General features: G+C 42.6%; 1 protein-coding gene across 1 annotated transcript; it reads right to left on the reverse strand.

The window, feature by feature from the left end:
• Positions 1 to 4,885: 4,885 nt before the first annotated feature.
• On the reverse strand, positions 4,886 to 9,712 carry LOC111950845 (ADP-ribosylation factor-like protein 3). Its single transcript, XM_023968754.3, has 6 exons — positions 9,489 to 9,712; positions 9,119 to 9,262; positions 7,738 to 7,854; positions 6,084 to 6,134; positions 5,721 to 5,906; positions 4,886 to 5,071 (listed from the first exon to the last, which is right to left on the reverse strand). Exons 1-6 carry the CDS (start codon positions 9,504 to 9,506, stop codon positions 5,018 to 5,020), a joined length of 570 nt encoding a protein of 189 aa, XP_023824522.1. The 5' UTR covers positions 9,507 to 9,712; the 3' UTR covers positions 4,886 to 5,017.
• Between the last annotated feature and the right edge of the window lie 416 nt (positions 9,713 to 10,128).

Raw genomic sequence — 10,128 nt, forward strand, 5'->3', positions numbered from 1 at the left:
CAGGAGTAGTTCAGTGATAACATGAGACTAAYCAACAGAACACATACGCGTCTCAATGTCTTAGAATTCCAGAACTACCTCCAGATATCCATATCCAGATAACTCACTTCTTAATGTTGGTGTAAGAAACTTTTCCAATGACAGTGCAGTTTTCCGATCCTTTATCGGTTTGCTTTTCAAATTGTATCTGTCGCATACACATATTTAGCAGATGTTATTGCGGGTGTAGTGAAATGCTTGTGTTCCTAGACGGTAGGCAATTAAGGTCAGTTATAAAAACTTAGGACACTAAAGAGGCCTTTCTACTGACTGATAAACATCAAAAGAAAGATGCCCAGGGTCACTGCTCATCTCCGTGAACGTGCTTTAGGCATGCTGCAAGGAGGCATGAGGACTGCAGATGTGGCCAAAGGCAATAAATTGCAATGTCCGTACTGTGAGACGCCTAAGACAGTGCTACAGGGAGACAGGACAGACAGCTGATCKTCCTCGCAGTGGCAGACCACGTGTAACAACACCTGCACAGGATCGGTACATCCGAACATCACACCTGCAGGACAGGGACAGGATGGCAACAACAACTGCTCGAATTATACCAGGAACGCACAATCCCTCCATCAGTGCTCAGACTGTCCGCAATAGGCTGCGAGAGGCTGTACTGAGGGCTTGTAGGCCTGTTGTAAGGCAGGTCCTCACCAGACATCACCGGCAACCATGTTGCCTATGGGCACAAACCCACCATCGCTGGACCAGACAGGACTGGCAAAAAGTGCTCTTCATTGACGAGTCGCGATTTTGTCTCACCAGAGGTGATGGTCGGATTCGCGTTTATCGTTGAAGGAATGAGCTTTATATCGAGGCCTGTACTCTGGCGCGGGATCGATTTGGAGGTGGAGGGTCCGTCATGGTCTGGGGCGGTGTGCCACAGCATCATCGGACTGAGCTTGTTGTCATTGCAGGCAATCTCAATGCTGTGCGTTACAGGGAAGACATCCTCCTCACTCATGTGGTACCCTTCCTACAGGCTCATCCTGACAYRATCCTCCAGCATGACAATGCCACCAGCCATGCTGCTCRTTCTGTGTGTGATTTCCTGCAAGACAGGAATGTCAGTGTTCTGCCATGGCTAGTGAAGAGCCCGGATCTCAATCTCATTGAGCACGTCTGGGACCTGTCGGCGGGTGAGGGTTAGGGCCATTCCGCCCAGAAATGTCCGGGATCTTTCAGGTACCTTGGTGGAAGAGTGGGGTAACATCTGTTGCGGCTGAATCAGAATTAGTTAGGTAACATAGATAAATAAGATGTTTTATTTACATAATATGCTTATGTGAGATACTTGTCATTAGAATGTCTCCCTTTGGACTATACTGTTGAAAGTTGCAGTTATCCCTTCTCAGCTAGGGCTCAGTCACTTGGGGCCCAGAGAGGGGAGAGGTCAGGCTTGTCTTCATATGTGAATGTATCTGTTAAACCATGTGGTGCTATGCAGAATATCAGAAGGGGAGGAGGACAGAATGGAACATTGTYTTCTGATGGGAATGTGTCTGTAACTATTCCWAAACCATGTGAAGGGATGGYGTGATTAATGGKKAACCAGTTGTCTCCACAATGTCTGTATGCCAGTCACTCCCTCCTTTTCCCATTGGAGGGAGGAGTATGGCAGTGTCTGGAACCATTGTATGTCCCCTCTGATGTTGCCCTTCTCTTGACCTAGTATATGACCTAGAGGCTCACTCCCCTCAGTGAGCTTGTCCAGGAGTGGGGAGRAGAGGGGGTGTATTTGARATGGGRGTATCTAGAATTGACAATTGATATATGCCATTGGATGAGGTAATGTTTTGGTACTATGAAGTACCAAGAACGAGATTAGAACCTCGTCTTAGAGACCAAACGGAACGACAATTTATAGCTAATGCTATCTGGCTACGGGATACTCCTCTCTCAAGTAAAAGGACCTTTGTGACGTTCCTGAGATCTGTGGTTCGTCATGTGAGTTGAGAGGGGTGTATCTTGGCTATAAAAGATACTATAATTATTTTGTAAGAACTCTCAGAATTCCTTTATAGACACTGAATTGATCTGAAAGTCAAAGGGCTATGGTGAAGCTCATATAATTAAAGATGAAGTTTAAATATAACTCTGACTTGTGTGTGGTTTGTAAACTCTCCTCATTTAGTAATACAGGAAATTACCATGACACATCTCACAGCAAGAACTGGCAAATCTGGTGCAGTCCATGAGGAGGAGATGCACTACAGTACTTAATGCAGCTGGTGGCCACACCAGCTACTGACTGTTACTTTTGATTTTGACCCCCCCTTTGTTCAGGGACACGTTATTCCATTACTGTTAGTCACATGTCTGTGGAACTTGTTCAGTTTATGTCTCAGTTGTTTAATCTTATGTATACAAATACTTATGTAAATACAAATATTTACACATGTTAAGTTTCTGGAAATGAGAGGTGAGAGGATGTTTCTATTTTTGCTGAGTTTATACACACACACACACACACACACATACATACATACATACATACATACATACAGTGCCTTCGGAAAGTATTCAGCCCCCTTGACTTTTTCCACATTGTGTTACGTTACAGCCTACTAAAATGTATTATCGTTATTTCCCCTCATCAATCTACACACAATACCCCATAACAATGAAGCAAAAACAGGTTTTTAGACATTTTTGCTAATTTATAAAAAATGGAAATATCACATTTACATGAGAATTCACCCTTTACTCAGTACTTTGTTGAAGCGCCTTTGGCAGCTGTTACAGCATCGAGTCTTCTTGGGTATGACGCTACAAGCATGGCACACCTGTATTTGAGGAGTTTCTCCCATTCTCTGCAGATCCTCTCAAGCGCTGTCAGGTTGGATTGGGAGTGTCCCTGCACAGCTATTTTCAGGTCTCTCCAGAGATGTTCGATCGGGTTTAGGTTAGGGCTCTGGCTCCAGTCAGGTCCTGAGCGCTCTGGTGGAGCAGATTTTCATCAAGGCTCTCTCTTCTACTTTGCTCCGTTCATCTTTGCCCTCGATCCTGACTAGTCTCCCAGTCCCTACCGCTGAAAAACATCCCCACAGCATGATGCTGCCACCCATGCTTCACCGTAGGGATGGTGCCAGGTTTTCTCCAGTTGTGACGCTTGGCATTCAGGCCTACAAGTTCATCAGACCAGAGAATCTTGTTTCTCGTTGTCTGAGATTCCTTTAGATGCCTTTTGGCAAACTCCAAGTGGGCTGTCATGTTCCTTTTACTGAGGAGTGGCTTCCGCCTGTCCACTTTACCATTAACGCCTGATTGGTGGAGTGCTGCAGAGCTGGTTGTCCTTCTGGAAGGTTCTCCCATCTCTATAGAGGAACTCTGGAGCTCTGTCAGAGTGACCATCGGGTTCTTGGTCACCTTCCTGACCAAGGCCCTTCTCCTCCGATTGCTCAATTTTGCCGGGCGGCCAACTCTAGTAAGAGTCTTGGTGGTTCCCAACTTCTTCCATTTAAGAATGATGGAGGCCACTGTGTTCTTGGGGACCTTCAATGCTGCAGACATTTTTTGGTACCCTTCCCCAGACCTGTGCCTCGACACAATCCTGTCTCGGAGCTCTACAGACAATTGCTTTGACCTCATGGGCTAAGTTTTTGCTCTGACATGCACTGTCAACTGGGGACCTTATTAGACAGGTGTGTGCCTTTCCAAATCATGTCAATCAATTGAATTTACCGCAAGTTGACATCAAGTTTTAGAAACATCTCAAGGATGATCATTGGAAACAGGATGCTCTGAGCTCAATTTCCGAGTGTCATAGCAAAGGGTCTGAGTATGTCTCTTTATTCAAGGCAGAGCTTCCTTTGCTGGTGAAAGACAGGGTTCTGACAGTCGGACCATCACTTTAGAACACAGGCTTATTTTAGTGAGTGGTTGCAGAGTGTGCTGTATCTCCTCACAGGGACTAATGAGATAGGATTTAGCTGTCATCCATCCATATCCCTGAAATAAAAACACGATCCAGCTGCTGACATCGACTCTGAATTGACACCATAGTCCAGGGATATTCAAATGTTACCTCTTAGACTACTGCTGGTTTTCTGTTCTACCTGATAATTAGTTGCACCCACCTGTTATCCCAGGTCTAAATCAATCCCCAATAAGAGGGGAAGAATGGGAAAAAAGCAGTGGAACTGGCTTCGGTCCAGATTTGAATTGAATTAGCATAGTTCTATAGCGATATAGATACTTCTCTTTCAGTTGTTCGCTGAGCCTCGTCATCGTGTGGCGACAGGAATATACATTTACTTACAATGTATTTGACACAGACCATGGATTGTTTTTTGTGAGTTTACTATTCCTGGCACAGGTGTAATGATGACAGTCCCCCACTGTGGGGCAGCACTGACTTACTGTCTGACAGCAGTGACAAACAGAGGATGGAGGAGTGCTTGCCTATTGCTTTAATTGATGGTACAAACAAAGCATGCATACGTATGAGCAGATTTTGCCAATTCAATATTTATTTTGTATCACAGTCTCGATTCACGCGATAACATAATGAATGTATAAACAATGAAACCACACCAACTACAAAATGTATGAATTTTTCCTAAAATGTGCTTAAAAGTAAAGAGATGTTCTACAAAAATTTATGTGGGACTATTTGCTCATGAAATGCTCTGTCCCTTGGAGTACTTGTGCTCTTCCAGAATAGTTTTTTCTTCCATAGACTTATATATCAAAGAAAGTATCATTCCAGAGCATTAACCCTTCATGGGACCGGGAGAATATGTGTTTTTTCTCTCTTGTTGATGGTTTCTATTGTGACCCCTCTCCTCCAGTCCATTTTCCTGTGGCTGGATTTGAGAAGCCAGAAAGATCTCAAATGTTTTGGGGCATCCTCAGACAGATGGCTTCATCTATAAAACCTGTCACCATTGCATTGGGTGTTAACATTTGTACAGAGTTTTCATGAAGCACACAAAGTATGTGTATACAAAGCAGCATGTTGGATATTCAGGGTTTAGTCAGCTTTCCTCCTATTCGCAATGGTGTCCGAAATCCAGTTCATGCCGTCCTGTGAGAACAAAAAGATTACAAAGCAATTACAGCATATACCGGTCGTAGATGTACAGTATATTGCAGCTACAGTGTTACGTATTTCATTGGACATATAGTCAGGTGTTATGCTGGGGTCTGACCTCCTGATCCTCTAGGACAGTACTCGGGCAGATGCTAATCTGGAGCTTTACGCGGCTTTCACGTTGCGTTACGACGATGAGGCAAAGCAATCCAGCAGTTTGTTTTAGCTCTTCATTTTCACCCCTACTGAGACGTTGCCCTGACAACCCTGCTGTAAACTGTAATGACGTAATATGCTGCACACTATGTGAAACCCAGTTATAGGTTCTGAAAAGATCCTACTAATGATACGGTGGCTAACAGAGAATAATTTACTCTCCTGTGGGCTCCAATTATTTTACTACATGAGTAGTGAGAAGAGGACGTTTTCTGGAGTACGCACAGCACTCCCCTTTTACTACATGAGGAGGAACAGAACATGACCGTCCACTGAATTGGCACTTGATGTTGCCTTTAATATGTCTTGTAAGTCCCAGAGGATTGTACAGTACAGTTATTTTATATTGTGATATGGTGTCCCTCTAACTTCATTAAATGGTAACTGTGACATGAGCTGTCCTATTTTCTGAGATGTTGTGGCCTACCTGTACTCCCTCTCCAGAGAAAGCGGAGCAGGCCTGGATCTGCCACGCCCGGTCGCGGTACGTGTGCAGGTTCAAGCCCTCTGCAATTTCGCTGGCAGGCGAGGCCGTGGCCAGGTCCTGCTTGTTGGCAAAGATAAGCACTGGAACCCCCTTCAGGTTCTCGTCAACGATCAGTTCTGACAGCTCCTGAGGGGTCAGCAGTGTTATTTCAGAGAGGAGCATAGTGTGTGGACTACATCTCCGTGTTGTCAGCAATTACTGGTTTGCGTATCCACTGTTATAATACAAGGCTTACTGTTAACATTAAAGATTTACAAGACAACGTTTGGAATAGAGAATGACTGCTATTTCAGTTGGCCTCACCAGTCCAGTTTCTTCAAACCGCTTCTTGTCTGCACTATCTATGACATATATCTGGAGGAAAGAGGAAATAGGGGGTTAATTTATCATCTTGTAACACATATGATTGATTCTCTATTTGGTATCTCACTTTTATTGACATTGAAGTAAACTAATGCCCAAGCAATAAAACAGACTGTAGTCTAAACCTAACTGGCTTCTATTTTACTCTCTGAAGCATGTTATAGATACAGTGCCTTCGCAAAGTATTCATACCCCTCGACTTATTCCACATTTTGTTGACACAGCCTGAATTCAAAATGGTTTAAAAAAAAAAAAAAAAAAAAATGTCTCATCCATCTACACATAATACCCCTTAATGACAAAGTGAAAACATGTTTTTAGACATTTTTGCAAATTAATTGAAAATGAAATACAGAAATATTACACCTCTGAGTCAATACATGTTAGACTCACTTTTGGCAGTGATTACAGCTGAAGTCTCTAAGAGCTTTGCACACCTGGATTGWACAATATTTGCACATCATTTTTTTAATTCCGCAAGCTCTATCAAATTGGTTGTTGATCATTGCCATTTTCAAGTCTTGCCATAGATTGTCATTCCGATTTAAGTCAAACTGTAACTCAGGAACACTCAGGAACATTGTTTGTCCTCTTGGTAAGCAACTCCGGTGTACATTTGGCCTTGTGTTTTAGRATCTTGTCCGAAAGTTGATTTTCTCCCAGTGTCTGTTGGAAAGCAGACTGAACCAGGTTTATCTTTAGTATTGTGCCAGTACTTAACTTAATCTTTTTATCCAAAGAAACTCCCTAGTTCTTGCCGATGACCAGCATACCCAAAACATGATGCAGCCACCACAGTGCTTGAAAATATGAAGAGTGGTACACAGTGATGTGTTGTGTTGGATTTGCACCAGACATAACACTTTGTATTCAGGACATAAAGTTAATTCCTTTGCCACATTTTYTGAATATTTACTTTAGTATGTTATTGCAAACAGGATGCATGTTTTTGAATATTTTTATTCTGTACAGGCTTCCTTCTTTTCACTCTGTCATCTAGGTTAGTATTGTGGAGTAACTACAATGTTGTGGATTCATCCTCAGTTTTCTCATACCACAACCATTAAACTCTTTAACTSTTTTAAAATCCYCAATGGCCTCATGGTAAAATCCCTGAGTAGTTTCCTTTCTCTCTGGCAACTGAGTTAGGAAGGATGCCTGTATCTTTGTAGTGATGATTATTATTCTTTTTTTAACCAATAGGTGTTCTTCTTTGCAAGGCATTGGAAAACCTCCCTTGTCTTTGTGGTTGAATCTGTGTTTGGAATTCACCGCTCTTATTATGTGACTTATTAAGCACATTTTTACTCATAATTTTTTTTAGGCTTGCCATAGCAAAGGGGTTGAATACTTATTGACTCAAGACATTTCAGCTTTTCATTTTCATTAATTTGTAAAAATATCTAGAAACATAAATCCACCTTGACATTATGGGGTATTGTGTGTAGACCAGTGACACAAAATCTCAATTTAATACATTTTAAATTCAGGCTTTAACACAGCAAAATGTGGGAAAAATCAAGGGGTGTGAATACTTTCTGAAGCCACTGTATAATAGGACAAAGTGAGAAATCTGCTAACAGGATTTACACACCAACAAATCTGTGTTTTCCAAATATTTCTTCCAGAAGGGTCGAATCTTCCTCTGTCCTCCAATGTCCCACACGTTCAGTTTCATTCCGTGAGACGTGAGACTCTTAATGTTGAAGCCCTTTGGGATCAATGGAGGAGCAGAATTTGGAGGTAACACAGTTCAGCAGAACACTGCCTTAATCTTGTAGGCTACCTTGTGTCTCTAAATAAGCATTTGTTTATAACATTCTGCAATTACAAGACAGACATGTACATTGATAATAAACCTAGACCCTCTGTTTTTAGCTAGGCCTTACAAAATGTGTGTCACACCCTCTGCCTTAATGATTAAGTAATCTGCAACCCCTGGATTAAAGTCACAGCCTGGTCTCTATTCTTAGTCTAGCTAAATGTACTATTGTTAATGTGCTATTTTGTGCAAAGTCTGCATAAACCAACTGCTTAAACAAGCACTGTCTGTGATTGCCTTTGCACATATGAAAAACCAAACCAAATCATACTGCACTACTATGATGAACTTGAATAGACAATGTGTCGATATTTGATGGCACTACTTGTTTATTTCCAAAGCCCCTTATCTCTTGGTCAGAGGGATATACTACAAAGCAGGACAATGAGTTAGCCATGTGTTTTTGGTCGTTGAGTTAATTAGACCATACCCATTTCAAGCTCATCTTTCAAAAAAGCGAACTTATTTCAGAATATTTAGGCAAGTGACTCTTTGATCCTGCTTTGTAGTGTAACCTTCTGGAGTGACCTGACCCTTGTGAAGTCATCGGTACAGCCAGAAGGGGACTGGCCAGTGGTCATACCTCGGAGACTATTCTTTCTAGGTTTCTTCCTAGGTTCCTGCCTTCTAGGGACTATTTCCTAGACACTGTGCATCTGCCTCTGCATTGCTTGCTCTTTGGGGTTTTAGGCTGGGTATTTGTAAAGAACTTTGTGACAACTGCTGCTGTAAAAAAAAAAGGATCATAAAATACATTTGATTTATTGATCTGGGATCAGGCCATCTATTTCCCTTTCCATGTCTGACATGAAGTGTGACAATTCTTTGCATCTATTTGCATCTATTTGAACTGCTGACAATTAGGTTAATATGCCATTGTTTTCTCAAATGTCACCCATGTAGAGATCCAAGAATGATTATAGCTTGGTAGAAGACATTGATATGATCAAAGATCCGATTTTGAATCAGCAGGTTAAAAAAAGATCTGACATCCGGCTTCCATTGAGTAAGTGTCATTCCGTGTAAGCCTTCAGCAACAACCTGAGGAAGGAAGTGTAATATCCTGCCATGGAGGTGGGTCACAGAGTTGTCATTACAAAACTACAGTGGGCCTGCTTATGTAAGTTCAGAGCATGCCAGGATTGGATCTGACCTGTGTGGGAGTAATGGTGTTGACATCCTCGGATGAAAGCTGTTTTAGCAGCGTTGTTTTGCCAGCGTTGTCTAGACCCAGAAGGACTATCCGAAGTTCCTGCTCTGTGGTTCCTTTTAATTTCTGTAGGATTGAGAAAAACCCCTGAGAAAAACAAGATAGAAGAGGATATTGCAAACAGACACAGAAAAAAAAGCAATTAGGAAGCTTGTAAGAGACTACTAGGCATTTTATTAGCTGAGATTGTGTCAAATCGTCAGTTAGTTAATGAAAAGGGAAAACAATTTGTCCCTGAATAACCCTTTAGGACTCATCAAGATGTGCATTTCCATCAAACTCAAAGATCGGCAGCAGAAGGTAGCGGAATTACCTTTTGAACTTCTCCCATGTTGAATGATGTGCTTCAGATGGTGGGAAAAAGGACAGGTAAGAGGGTAAATCCGCATTCTATGGTGAATCTTCAGAGGTGAGCACAGTGTTGTCCAGGTACCCAGTAAATAGGCCTAAAGGTATCTCCTCGGTACCCCTTACATCCGTTTGAAGCGTCCAGAGCCAGGGTGGAGTCGTCTCCTGCTTGGCCTCCCTCAGCAGCTCTCCCTCAGGAGGAGAAGTAGGTAGGGGCCAGGGAAGGATTACCAGGCTACAATTAGCCCTCCCTGTTTTGCACACCTTTCCCCCAACCCCATTGGCCCCCACCCCTCCCTTGTCCTTTCTGTGCCTACCTCCATGCATTAAAGAATTTACCTGGATTATCCTCCCCACCACCTGCCACAAGGGAAGCCCAGAGCTCTTCATCTGCTGCCTTTCTCTGGTCTCTGCCCACTATCCTCCAACCCCTCATCCTTCTCCCTCCTCCGTGTTCCTCCAAAATATTGTTTTGTGTTTTCCTTACAAATCACATTTCTTCCCAACAATGAAGAGAGAAAAATAGACAAAAAAAAGAAAGATAACACAAGGAATAAATACACAATGAGTAATAATAACTTTGCTATATACAGGGGGTACCAGTA

The sequence above is a fragment of the Salvelinus sp. IW2-2015 genome, linkage group LG23 (genome assembly GCF_002910315.2).
Source record: "Salvelinus sp. IW2-2015 linkage group LG23, ASM291031v2, whole genome shotgun sequence".
Classification (NCBI taxonomy): domain Eukaryota; kingdom Metazoa; phylum Chordata; class Actinopteri; order Salmoniformes; family Salmonidae; genus Salvelinus; species Salvelinus sp. IW2-2015.

Bases quoted from the DNA above. Each gene is read 5' to 3' on its own strand.
- LOC111950845 (XM_023968754.3), bottom strand. The intron at 7,855-9,118 runs GTCAGATCCAAT...TTGATCCCAAAG, and splicing joins ACACCATTACTCCCACACAG to GGCTTCAACATTAAGAGTCT. The intron at 5,072-5,720 runs GTAGGCCACAAC...TTGTTCTCACAG, and splicing joins TCTCTGGAGAGGGAGTACAG to GACGGCATGAACTGGATTTC.